General features: G+C 45.3%; 1 protein-coding gene across 1 annotated transcript in view; it reads right to left on the bottom strand.

Annotated features, from left to right (window-relative positions):
- LOC137642807 (mitotic checkpoint serine/threonine-protein kinase BUB1-like) overlaps positions 1-14358 on the bottom strand; it is a 90244-nt gene that overhangs the window by 62510 nt on the left and 13376 nt on the right. The window contains 3 exon segments of the mRNA XM_068375681.1: positions 5145-5364; positions 5522-5718; positions 6597-6813. Coding sequence (XP_068231782.1) covers positions 5145-5364; positions 5522-5718; positions 6597-6813 — 634 coding nt within the window.

The raw sequence follows: 14358 nt of genomic DNA, 5'->3' as shown, positions 1-14358 counted from the left end.
AGTAGGACGGACACGGCGAGGTCACCTGCCGCCGACGCGATGATGAAGGAGTGTGGGATCAGCAGGCTGATCGACAGCAGGTCTCCAAGGAGGAGTCTCTATGCGAGACCCTTTACTGGGATGGGAAACACTCATCGGAGAGACATGCCTCGGACTTTAATCTCCCCCTGAAGGATGTTCATCAGGGTAAGGGGAAAAGACCTCGGCAGTGTAAGATGGAGAAGCGGACGCAGCCGCAGCAGGCGGGACAGCTGATGAACTCTCCGACAAAAAACGTCGACAACAGACGAAGGGTCGACGTCCGAAGATAACTCAGCACCCCGGTGCAAAAACTGCAACGCCTCTTTAGAAGGATCACCGGGCAAACCTAACGACGGCCGCAGCTGTAAAAGAGGAGAAAGAGAAAGTCTCACGTGGGGGGAGAGCCGCGGCAACCCCACTAGGGGAGGTTGCACCGTCTCTCGAGGACCGAGGTTGGCGGGAGTTAAATGGCGTACGCTACTGCTCGTCGGCTCCCCAGAGGAAGCCGTCTGAGTACTGTACGACCTTTGGAGGAAGGCCGGGAGACAGAGGAAGAAGCCTTAGGTTTCTTTTGTATCAAAGCAATCTTTGAAGGGGAAGAATCCTGCTTAGACTTCTTCTTCTGCCTACACCCATACCTTTCCCACCGAGAGGAAGACAACTCGCGACACTCAACACACTTGTTATCAATATCACAGTGCTCTCCTCTGCAGACAGGGCAAAGGCTGTGGGAATCCGTTTCCACAGCAGACACGAACTTCCCGTAGGTGCGGCCTTCAGTTCCCGAACAAGCAAAAGCAAAAACAGATTAAAGGCAGTCCAAAAATTGGAGAGGATGATGGTTGGTGACACCCGCAGTCCATCCGAGCCGAAAGTAAAGTGAGCGCAATCACAGGTGTGTGAATGGGATGGGTAGCAGGCTAACCACCCCTACCTCCCTCTAACTAGCAGGATGGGTAGTTAACCCTCACTAAATTTTAATGGCTCGTCCTTTCATAAATAGCATTGGTTTGTATTCCAGTTACAGAACAATTATATAATGTAAAGGCAAGCTTTTACTGATGACTGCTGCTCTTCTTACTTAGAAATTACATATACACAATATTAATTAAAAGTTCTTGTTACATGTACCTCAAAGTATTTAGTATAGTCACCCCTTATAATTCATTACTTCCAAAACATGACATGCTTATCCCTTTAAGGACCAAATAGCCCAAACGGGATCTTTAAAACCGCTACTTTTGGGTAGTCGTGGTGAACATGTTTATGCCTGTCTGAAATTGACGCTTTGGCAACTCATAGAGACACGCCTCTGCTCTTCGAATCAGCCAATCAGAAGCCGCCTGCCCTTCTCGCCAAGTCTGTAGCTCCTTCCAAAGACACCTCACTTGTGCTCCAGCCGCAAAAGTGTCAAGACCCGTCGCAGTAACGTCCACGTTCCCCCCCCCCCCCCCCCGACCTTCGTAATCATGGTAAGTACACAGTGACTGTAGGATAGTGAAGCCGAGTGATATGTTTACCTTTTGATGTGGGTTTCAATGGCTGTAGTGTTACTGACGTGTCATAGTGACTATCGGAAAAAGTATAGATCCCGCATGGGCTACCTCGGTCGAGTTTAGGCGGACCACGCTCATCCAATATGGGATCTATTGGACCGTAACGGTTCTACCGCGCACTAGGTTACGACGCACATCGTTTTTGCAATTTATTTTAGTGATTGTCTGAGACATTTGTGAATAGTTTTGACCATATTTGTAGAAATAATAGTGATGATTTAGATATGTTAGGCTCATGTGCATTCAAAATATTACCTTACAAGGGATTAAATTACTTTTTTGTTAGGCAGTTACATTTTTTTCATTACATGATTTTAATTTTTTTTTTTTTTGCAGTTTCGTGGCCATACGTTTTATGGGCATCGCAACGCTGCATTGGAGACTCAGGAACGTACACCATGGGTTGCCCCTGACGATGCTGAAGGAAGTGATGTCGACGTGAGCCCTTTGGATGTCGACAGTGATGACGACGACCCTTCGTACGTTCCTGACGACGAAGGCCTTACTCTGGAGGATGCTTTTGACCCTCCCAATGCTAGAGGTTAGTATGAGAGAGAGAGAGAGAGAGAGAGAGAGAGAGAGAGAGAGAGAGAGAGAGAGGGAGAGGGAGAGGGAGAGGGAGAGAGAGAGAGAGAGAGAGAGAGAGAGAGAGAGAGAGAGAGAGAGAGAGAGAGAGAGAGAGAGAGAGAGAGAGAGAGAGATATTTGTTTAAAAAAAAAATTTAAAAGCCTAGTTGTTACAATGGTTGCTCTTTAAATTTGTTTTCATTGTGTTGCTCTTTAAATTTTTGTAAACAATAAGTATTTTTTAAACTTATTTGTGTACTTGCATACTCACTGACATACACATGCACACACATGCATACTCACTGACATACACATGCACACACATTCATACTCACTGACATACACATGCACACACATGCATACTCACTGACATACACAAGCACACACATGCATACTCACTGACATACACATGCACACACATTCATACTCACTGACATACACATGCAAACACATGCATACTCACTGACATACACATGCACACACACCAGCACACACGGTTCATTTACTGTTTCACTTATTTATTCTTGTTTCAGGTCGCAGGGTCAATGTTGTTGTCCCTCAGGAGATGCCTGTGGAAGAGGAAGGTGAAGGTGAGGTTAACCCTAAGAGGCCTCGTGTTGGTGAATGGAAGAAGGACGACATTGACATCCAACCCCTGCCCGACTTCATTCATCCACAGCCGGACTTCTTGAGGGAACCTTATGAGTATTTCTCTCAGTTCTTCACAGCTGAATTGAGGGATCACATCGTTTTCCAGTCCAACCTGTACTCAAGACAGAAGGATGTAGGCAGTAACTTCCACATATCAGCAGAGGATGTCATGGTTTTCCTTGGCCTCATCATATACATGGGCCTGGTTCCTCTCCCTAGCATCGTCGACTTCTGGGCCGTGAAGACCAGGATTCCTCAGGTTGCAGACTTCATGTCCAGGAACCGCTTCAAGGCCATTCGATCATCACTTCACTTCAACGACAATGACCAGGCAGCAGGCTCCCAAGATCGGTTCTTCAAGGTGAGAGTCCCCTTCAGCAAGGTGACCAGAGAGTTCCTGAAAGTTCCCGAGACTCCTATCCATTCCATTGATGAAGTGATGGTTGCCTACAAGGGCACAAGGGCTGGTAACCTTCGCCAGTATGTAGCCAAGAAGCCTGACAAGTGGGGCTACAAGTTGTTCTGCCGCTCCAGCGTGGATGGATTTGTGCATGATATTCTTATGTACCAAGGGGAGACAACCTTTGTGAGCCACCCTACTCAGCTGTCTGAAGAGGAGAATGCCATGTCTGTCACTTCCAAGTTTGTTGTCTCCCTTGTTAAGACCATCAAGGACCCAAGTCACGCAGCAGTGTATGCAGACAACTACTTCACCAGTATAGGGTTGGCTAAGTACCTGAGATCGAAGTATGGATGCCGGTATGTGGGAACTGCCAGGGAAAACCGAGTTGGACATCCTCCCCTGAAGTCTGTGAAGGAGATGAGCAAGAAGACGACGCAAAGGGGCACACTGGACTACGTCTCTTCTGATGGCATCCTCGTTGCAAGATGGAAGGACAACAGCGTCGTGACAATCTTGTCCACTGATGTCGGTGTCAACCCCATGGGAACAGTGGAGCGGTACGACAGGGCACAGAAGAAGAAGGTTCCCATTCCTTGTCCATCTGCCATCCAGATGTACAACAACCGCATGGGTGGCATCGACAAAAGTGACATGTTGACACACCTCTACAAGACCCCCTTCAGAGCAGAGGTACTACATGAGGCTCTTTGCTTACCTCCTGGACCTGATCATCTGCAACGCTTGGATTCTGTACAAGAGGGATTGCTTGGCTTTGCAGACGAACCCAAAGCCCCTCAAGGACTTCCGACTGGATATCTCCAATTGGCTGAGAAGTTTCAAGACATCAAACTTCAGGATTACTAGAAATTCTCTTGGCACCAGGGATGTCCCTTTGCCCAAAAGGGGCCAACGGGCAGTTTTGCCAAGTATAGAGTCACGCCAGGATGCCACTGCCCTACACATGCCAAAGCATGTCACCATGAGGCAGACCTGCAAGTTCTGTTCAACTGCAGGCCACATCCACAGGTCTCGCTGGATGTGTGAGGAGTGCAAGGTGGCCCTTTGCCTCACTGAAAATCGTAATTGTTTTGCTTTGTTTCATAAGATTTCCAAGTAATTTTTGTTTTTGCTCTTTTTCAATAGATTTTAAAGTAAGTTTTATAATGTTTCTATTTTATCAATGATGAGTAAGGTTTATTATATTTTTTGCATTTTCAGAGTATTTTTGTATTTTTATAGTATTTTTGTATTTATTGAATATTGTATTTTCTTGTATTTATAACGTATTTCTTATTTAATTAAATTGTTAAGCCATATATGTGTTTCTGTTATACATTGGCACTATAAAAAAACTTTCTGTTATACATTAGAACTAAAAAAAAAAATGTTGGGCGAAACTTCAAAATCTGTGCCGTTATGGTCCAATAGATCCCATATGGGATGAGCGTGGTCCGCGTAAACTCGCCCAAGGTACCCAAATGGGATACTTCATTGCATGCAATTATTTCGGTAATTTGGAAAAATTTTTAAAAGTACACAAGAATAAAAAGGTCTTGTATTTTCTAATACTACAACATACTAAAAGGAATTTTTAAAGTTTCCCATAAAACCTAGGGTGGACCTTAAAGGGTTATCTGCACTAAAATGTCTGTAGTTATGTACTAAATCACAAATTTTAAGTAATTTGTATTTTTCCTAACAGTACTGTCAAGGGGGCACTATACAAGTATCTATTATGCATGGTATTATTTGCCAAAATTTTAATTTTACATAAGAATTCTTTGACTGAAATAAATGAGTTAGACACTATGTTAAATAATGAAAATCCTCCCCAAAATGTGACTAGTGGAGTTATCAGGAACTTCATCCAGCTTTGAGCTATGTCTAGAAATGTATCTTGAGATTTCATCCACCAACATACTACTAAAATATTCAGTTATTACTAACCTGAAAGATACTAAAAGTGGGACCACCAGCATTGCTTGCAGGTGCACCCTGTGAAACACGACCAGCAGGTCCCAAAACGGTTGGCCCAACTCGTTCATTGGGAACTCTATTTTTCTTTCCTTGAACTTTTAACGCTGTTAAAGCTACTCGCTGGACTTCTGCTTCACTCTCATTTTCTCTTCCTTCCACTGTAGCTCTGGCAACCCTACTTTGGAATTTTCTGAAAATGTTTTCCAATGTTAATAGAATAATTACTATCTACAGTAATTTAAGTATTGTCATTAAAAAGTTAAACATGATCAGTTAAAATCAAGTTCATTCTAATACCGAACCTGAAAATGTCACATTAAGATTTTCAAAACCACATTCATCCTTACTTGTGTGCCTCTTCTAAAACATCAAATGGCATGGCCCTAGCCTCGATGCCCTTTTTGTAAACAGCATCGGCTCGTCTAAAGTTTCCCAATCTTTCAAGTTCCCACGACCAACTGATGTAGTATTCTGCAAGGCCAGTGCATAAACCCTTAGCTTCTAATGCAGAGTAAACTTCCAATGGGTTCGGACAGAAGTTTGCCTGAAAACAAGTTATAAAATTATTGGAATATTATTATTTCCTAATTCCTTCGACATAAATGATATAAAAATTTTGACACTTTCTTGATGAAACATTTTAAGTCCTGTAAATTGGTAAGAAAATATTTCATCACCAGTTCTAATTTTTTAAATCTAAATTCTGGTAGACGTACCTCTGCTTTGCAAAGATCACTATTGTTGTTCTCAACTCTAAAATCATCAACATCATGACTATGTCATCCTATGTTTTCCACTTAATCCAGATTTATCATGTGAATTATGGCACCAACAAGAAAAATTCCTTTGAATCCTGTTCTGATAGCAATACAACCGAAAGCATCTAGTGGTTTTGAACTACATAAGATATACTTTTACATAGTAGAGCAATTAACTTTCCAACAGTAGTGCACACTTGAACATCAGCTTCATACAGTTAACAAAACAGCACCACAACACTTAATTTTCAAATACAACCTAATTTATACTGCAGTATGATAGACCTTGTAAACTTTAAAGGGTCTTTCCCTTTAAGGGAAATAAATTGGAGCAATCTTGTATTTAATACATATTAACAAAGAATATTCTTTGTTGATATGTATTAAATAAAAGATTGCTCCAATTTATTTTCCTTAAAGGAAAAGACAATTTCAAATTTACAATATCTATCATACAGCAGTATTCTTTGAAAAAAAAAAAAACAAAAAAAAAAAACAAGGAAATGGAGCAGTGGTGATAATCTAGGAAAGGTACAAGGACATTCCAGCAATCCGTGCCATTTTCCATCAAATACATCAGGGGTGCAGTTTGTCTCCAGTCTGATTCTCCTATTTATCTTTAAAAACAAAGACGTAACAACGAAAATATCCCCAATATACTTACGTATTTAATCCAGAGGCTTAGGAAACGTTCGTCATTTGCGTACTTTTCAATTGTGGCACTGTTGCTGTGAATGCTGGTGAAGCAGTTTTGAATCAATTTCTTGTGATTACCATCTTTTCCACCTTTTGGGAAGTTTTGCTCCACCCATAACACATACCGATACCAAACGTCTAGAGGATCATCACCAGAATATGTACGAAGTTTTTCCTCAAATTCACTGCAAAAGATATAGAAACATAGTACAGTACTGAACACTGCAAAATAAAATTTGAGAGAGCAGAGTTGCAAATCATAAAAATGATATTTTGATTATAAAATAAATTTTTGAATATACTTACCCGGTGAATATATAATAGCTGACGTCTCGGACGGCTCGACAGAAACCCAAAAACTCGCGAGCGATCGCCGTGAAGGTTGCGGGTGTGCCCACCAGCGCCGACTATCGGCCAGATACCGCATATACTTGTTAACAGCTCCAGTTCTTCTCATTCCGCTGGGTCTCTATCGGGGAGGAAGAGAGGGCCTTTAATTTATATATTCACCGGGTAAGTATATTCAAAAATTTATTTTATAATCAAAATATCATTTTTAAATATTAAACTTAGCCGGTGAATATATAATAGCTGATTCACACCCATGGTGGTGGGTAGAGACCAGTATTAATACAATAAAGGCGTATATGCTCATGAGTTTTTGACAATTATATCATAACAAAACCCAATTAAATATAGGTACCTGGTAAGGAAGCTGACTCTGACGATTACTCTGCCTTATTAGACCGCTTTCCTCACGAAGCCCAGCCATCCTCTCAGGATGCTGAAAGACTCCCAGGAGCTGTTATATCCAGGGCGACCACCCATACAACAGGACCTCATCAAAACCCTTAATCTGGGCGCTCTCAAGAAACGACATTTGACCACCCGCCAAATCAAAAAGGATGCGAAAGGCTTCTCAGCCTTCCGTACAACCCAAGACAAGATTAAAAACATTTCAAGAGAAGATTAAAAGGATATTGGGATTAAGGGAATGTAGTGGTAGAACCCTCACCCACTACTGCACTCGCTGCAACGAATGGACCCAGTGTGTAGCAGTCCTCATAAAGAGTCTGGACGTCTTTTAAGTAAAATGAAGCGAACACCGACTTGCTCCTCCAAAAGGTCGCGTCCATAATACTTCGCAGAGATGTTTTGCTTAAAAGCCACGGAAGTTGCTATCGCTCTTACTTCGTGCGTCTTGACCTTAAGTAAACAACGATCTTTTTCACTTAAGTGAGAATGAGCCTCTCGGATTAAAAATCTAATAAAATACGATAAAGCATTTTTAGACATAGGCAATGAGGGCTTCTTAACGGAGCACCATAAGGCCTCAGATCCACTTCGTAAAGATCTGGTACGAGCCAAATAAAACTTAAGCGCTCTAACTGGGCACAGTACTCTTTCAACCTCGTTGCCTACGATCTCTGATAGGCAAGGTATATCAAAAGATTTAGGCCAAGGAAGAGAAGGCAGTTCATTTTTGGCCAAGAAACCAAGCTGAAGCGAACATGTGGCTTTATCTGTAGAAAAGCCGATGTTTTTACTAAAGGCATGGATCTCACTGACCCTTTTAGCCGAAGCCAAGCACACCAAAAAAAGCGTCTTGAGGGCGAGATCCTTCAGGGAGGCTGAATGTAATGGCTCAAACCTGTCGGACATTAGGAACCTTAGGACCACGTCTAAGTTCCACCCAGGAGTTGCCATCCGACGCTCCTTAGAGGTCTCGAAGGACTTAAGGAGATCTTGGAGATCTTTATTATTGGACAGATCTAAGCCTCTATGTCTGAACACAGAAGCCAACATGCTCCTGTAGCCCTTAATAGTGGGAGCAGAGAGGGAGCGAACATTTCTCAGATGCAGGAGAAAGTCTGCAATTTGGGCTACAGAGGTACTGGAAGAGGAAATGGATGATGACTTGCAGCAGTCTCTAAAGACTTCCCACTTCGACTGGTAGACCTTGATGGTAGATGCTCTCCTAGCTCTCGCAATCGCTCTGGCTGCCTCCTTCGAAAATCCTCGAGCTCTTGAGTGTCTTTCGATAGTCTGAAGGCAGTCAGACGAAGCGCGGGGAGGCTTTGATGAAGACTCCTTACGAGGGGCTGCCGTAAGAGATCCATCCTTAAAGGCAGACTCCTTGGAACGTCTACCAGCCATTGAAGTACCTCTGTGAACCACTCTCTCGCGGGCCAGAGGGGAGCAACCAACGTCAACCTTGTCCCTTCGTGAGAGGCGAACTTCTGCAGTACCTTGTTGATGATCTTGAACGGCGGGAATGCGTACGCGTCCAGGTGAGACCAGTCCAGCAGAAAAGCATCTATGTGGGCCTCCTCTGGATCTGGGACTGGAGAGCAATAGGTCGGGAGCCTTTTGGTCAACGAGGTGGCAAAGAGGTCTATGGTGGGTTGGCCCCAAGTCATCCAAAGACTCTTGCACACGTCCTTGTGGAGGGTCCATTCTGTGGGGATCACCTGACCTCTCCGACTGAGACAGTCCGCCAAGACGTTCAAGTCCCCCTGGATGAATCTTGTCAACAGTGAGATGCCTCGATCTCTTGACCAGATGAGGAGGTCCCTTGCGATGACGAACAGTGTGTGGGAGTGAGTGCCTCCTTGCTTGGAGATGTACGCCAAGGCTGTGGTGTTGTCCGAATTGACTTCTACCACTTTGTTTCGTAGAAGACTCTCGAAACTCGTCAAGGCCAAGTGAACAGCCAACAGCTCCTTGCAGTTGATGTGCAGGCTCCTCTGATCCGACGTCCAAAGACCCGAACATTCCAGAACGTCCAGAGTCGCTCCCCAACCCAAATCCGACGCGTCTGAGAACAACACGTGGTTTGGGTTCTTGACCGCCAGGGACAGACCCTCTCGCAGACTTATGTTGCTGTCCCACCAGTTCAGGCACGTTTTTACTGGCTCGGAGATCGGGATTGACACAGCTTCCAAAGTCTTGCCCTTGTTCCAATGGGAGTCTAGATGGAACTGGAGAGGGCGAAGGTGAAGTCTCCCTAGTGAGATAAATTGTTCCAGGGATGACAGAGTCCCTAGGAGGCTCATCCAACTTCTCACTGAGCAACGGTCTTTTTTCAGCATGAGGCGGACTTTGAGCAGGGCTTGCTCTATCCTGGTGGCAGACGGAAAAGCCCGAAAAACTAGACTGCGAATCTCCATCCCCAAATAGAGAATCGTCTGGGAGGGATTCAGTTGAGACTTTTCTAAGTTCACCAACAGTCCCAACTCCTTTGCAAGAGCTAACGTCCATTGAAGGTCCTGCAGACAGCGATGACGGGACGACGCTCTGAGAAGCCAGTCGTCCAGGTACAGGGAGGCTCGAATTCCCGATAAATGAAGGAATTTTGCCACATTCCTCATGAGCCTCGTAAACACGAGAGGAGCAGGGCTGAGGCCGAAGCACAGTGCTCGGAACTGGTACACCACATTCCTGTAAACAAACCTCAGATACGGTTGAGAATCCGTGTGTATAGGAATGTGGAAGTACGCATCCTGCAGGTCGAGAGAGACCATCCAGTCTCCCTCTCTGACCGCTGCTAGGACGGACTTCGTGGTCTCCATCGTAAATTTTGTTTTTACAACAAAAACGTTGAGCGCACTGACATCCAGCACTGGCCTCCAACCTCCTGTATGCTTTGGGACTAGGAAGAGACGGTTGTAAAATCCCGGTGATTGAAGGTCCGAGACTTTCACCACCGCTCCCTTCTCTAGCAACTGAGAAACCTGCTGATGTAGAGCTTGTCTCCTTGACTCCTCTCGATACCTGGGAGAGAGGTCTAAAGGAACTGTTACTAGAGGAGGTCTGCGTACAAAAGGTATTTTGTACCCCTCCTTGAGCAACAACACAGACTCTCGGTCTGCACCCCTCTTCTCCCAGGCCTGCCAGAAGTTGTTCAGTCTGGCCCCTACCGCTGTCTGAGGACGTGGGCAGTCAGACTCTGCCACGGGAGGACTTGGATCCTCTCCTCTTGCCTCTTTTACTGTCGGCACGAGCGCCTCCCCTACTGGGGGCTCTGCCACGAAAGGGCGGGATAAACCTCGTCGCTGGGGTATCGATCTTGGGTCTTACGACATAAGACGATGAAGGAGCACCCTTATGAGCAGACGTAGCCATCAGGTCGTAGGTATCCTTCTGCACCAGCGAAGCCGCAATATCCTTGATCAACTGCTGAGGAAACAAGGCAGATGACAACGGGGCAAAGAGGAGCTCCGACCTTTGACAGGGAGTTACTCCTGCCGAAAGGAACGAGCAAAGAGTCTCCCTCTTCTTCAGGACTCCAGCCGTAAAGGTAGCGGCGAGCTCATTGGAGCCATCACGGATGGCTTTGTCCATGCAGGACATAATAAGCACGGAAACATCCTGGTCGGCCGACGAGATCTTCCTGCTTAAGGCTCCTAGCGACCAATCTAAGAAGTTAAAAACTTCGAAGGCCCTGTAAACCCCTTTAAGGAGATGGTCAAGGTCCGAGGAGGACCAATAAACTTTAGAGCGTCTCATGGCCAGGCGACGGGGAGAGTCTACTAGGCTTGAGAAGTCTCCCTGGGCAGAGGCAGGAACTCCCAAGCCGAGAACTTCTCCCGTGTCATACCAGACGCTCGCTCTAGAAGCCAGTTTAAAAGGAGGGAAAGCAAAGGCTGTCTTCCCCAAACTCCTCCTGGTGATCAACCAGTCGCCTAGCAAACGTAAAGCCCTCTTAGAAGAGCGAGAGAGCACTAGCTTAGTAAACGAAGGCTTCGAAGCAGCTAGGCCTAGCGCAAACTCTGACGGAGGCGAACGAGGAGCAGAAGGTACAAAATGGTCTGGAAAAAGATCCTTAAAAATCAACATGATTTTCTTAAAGTCCATAGAGGGCTGAGCAGCTTTAGGCTCTTCTCCGTCTGACAAACTGCCCAAAGGAATATCAGTAGGCGGAGGATCAGCAACTTCCTCATCTGAAGGAACCTCGTCCGACAATTGTCGAGTCTCATGAAAAGGAGAGACCTGCCGCGGCGGCAATGTCCACAAGCAAAGGAGCAGCAGTAGCAGTCGAGGAAGCGACGTCATGCCGCTGCTGAAAGGACTGAAAACCTTGTGACTGACCAACAACAACAGGAGTTGATGGACGCTCGACGTCACGTCGGAACTGCATTGACTGCCTAGACTGAGCAGTCAAAACAACCTCCGACTGCGGTGCTTGACGCTCAACGTCAAGTCGAGGCAACTGAGCTGGTTGGCAAACGTCCTGAACGTCAACACGAGACTGCGGCAGCGGCTGAACGTCAACACGAGACTGCGGCAGCGGCTGAACGTCAACACGAGACTGCGGCAGCGGCTGAAAGTCAACACGGGACTGCAGCAAGGGAGGATCCATGTCACGTGACTGACGTGACAAACTACCGACATCACGTTTCAAAGTGCTAACGTCAAAAGGACGAGTAAAAGCTCGTTTGGGCGGCTGACGGCCAGTCTCGATCAGCGTAATGGCGATTCAAAAGCGAAGGATCATCGTGAACCTGCTCAACGTGATACTCCTCCATAAGGGAGGCAAGCTTAGTCTGCATGTCCTGCAGGACAACCCATTTAGGATCAACGGGAGTCGGGACGGGCCTAGACGATGGTAACGTCTGTGACGGCAAAACATTGCCTTTACCGAGACTCTCGGAGCCCGTGTTACGCTTACGTTTAATAGGCGAACAGTCTTCCGACGACTGCAAAGGGTCAGAGCTGTCCCAATGGCTACAGCCAGGACGCTGGACCTATCCTGAAGGGACTGACTTCCGCTTCAAGGGTCTAGAAACCTTGCGCCAAGGTTTCTTTTGCGAAAAGCCTTCGGATGTCGAGGAGAAAACAGCCTCGCTCGTCTTATGGTAAGGGCGATCTTGACGAGAAACGCCCGATACCAAAGAGGGAACGTCTGTACGTTGGATAAAGCCTCTCGTCCCCTTAAGTCCTACGACATTACTTCTCCCTGGTGCAGGGGAGCCTGATAGAGGTCTCGGACTAGGGGAGCGACAAGCACGAACAGACGAACCCTCGGTCGTAACACTAAAAACACTTTGCGCACTAATCACTTTGTCACTACGATTTTCTGATTTGCCACTCTGACACTTTAATAACTTCACATCTGACATGAGTTGGTTACGGTCCGAAGCTAAGGATTCAACTTTCTCGCCTAAAGCTTGAATCGCAAGAAACATATCCCGTATGGACGGTTCATGAGTGCTAGTAGAGGGTTCAGGAACAACTATTACAGGGGAAGGATTAGGTTCAGGGGCATGGGAGGAGGAAAATTCCAATGACCTAGAGGAGCTTCTCCTCACCCTATCTCTCTCCAGCTTACGAGAATATTTATCAAATTCAAGCCAGTCGAATTCCGACAAGACCACGCACTCATCACACCGATCTCCTAATTGACAGGTTTTACCCCGGCAATTAGAACAAACGGTATGTGGGTCGAGAGAGGCCTTGGGAAGACGTTTGTTACAATCCCTAGCATTACATTTGCGAAATTTAGGTCCAGGGATAGGAGAAGGGTCAGCCATATTGAACAATCAGAGAAAAATCCAAAACAAATCCAAAGTCATCAACAATAAACACTAGCCAAAAAAGGGTTCAAGAGTTTTAATTGAAGAGAAAAACACCCGTCACAGCGAAAGCTCAAAACAACCAAAATAAAGTACTTCACCAAAAATGACGAAAACTCAAGGTCAACAGCGAGCGGAATCAACTTGTCGATAAGACCGACAGAGAAGAACTGGAGCTGTTTACAAGTATATGCGGTATCTGGCCGATAGTCGGCGCTGGTGGGCACACCCGCAACCTTCAAGGCGATCGCTCGCGAGTTTTTGGGTTTCTGTCGAGCCGTCCGAGACGTCAGCTATTATATATTCACCGGCTAAGTTTAATATTTAAAACTATGAAGTATATGAAAACAAGTGAAGATAATGTGAAGGTACAGGTAATGGAAATACATACAATATACAGAGACCTCACTAATCCAATATTTATGAAGGGGAACCCTACAAGGATCAATCAAAACACTAGATTACCCAAAGATTGAAATTACATGGTACTTTAACTATAACTACCTTATTGAAAACCCATACAATTACTAATTTCAATCCTTTTCCTCTGTCCTTCCTCGTATTAGAAGTTGTGATGGCAACAGTCCCCCCAATGAACACACAGAAGTAATGGACCACCTTTGTATCAAATTCGAGAATAAAATCAATTAAACCATGTAAGAGGAGTTCAATGACAAGGTAAGCATATCTATGCATGACAATCTACACGTATACTGCATTTTAAATTTCTTAAACCATATGAGTTGCTATGATAAGGAAAGTGCGAGATGCTCTCCTACACAGAGACGGATGACCTTGTCATGCAAATCAAAGTGCGATGGACTTCTTTTGCACTGTCGAACCGACTTCTTCTTTTGCAGTCCAACCGACTTCCTTCCAACAGAGCAGGAGTTGAGATGTCAAGGATAGAGAAAAGGACTAACAGAAAGATGAATGACATGGCACAACTGTATACCATGACTATTGACAGGGGACTATTGTTTGCACCTCCCTGTGTTTGCTTATGATAATAAATATATGAGAGAGAGAGAGAGAGAGAGAGAGAGAGAGAGAGAGAGAGAGAGAGAGAGAGAGAGAGAGAGAGAGAGAGAGAGAGAGAGAGAGAGAAGAGAGAGAGAGAGAGTGTGTCTCCATGAAATATGGAAGGTCCCGGAG

The sequence above is a fragment of the Palaemon carinicauda genome, chromosome 6, assembly GCF_036898095.1.
Source record: "Palaemon carinicauda isolate YSFRI2023 chromosome 6, ASM3689809v2, whole genome shotgun sequence".
Taxonomy (NCBI): domain Eukaryota; kingdom Metazoa; phylum Arthropoda; class Malacostraca; order Decapoda; family Palaemonidae; genus Palaemon; species Palaemon carinicauda.
Note: the sequence above shows the minus strand (reverse complement) of the source record. Positions and strands in the feature narration are given on the sequence as shown.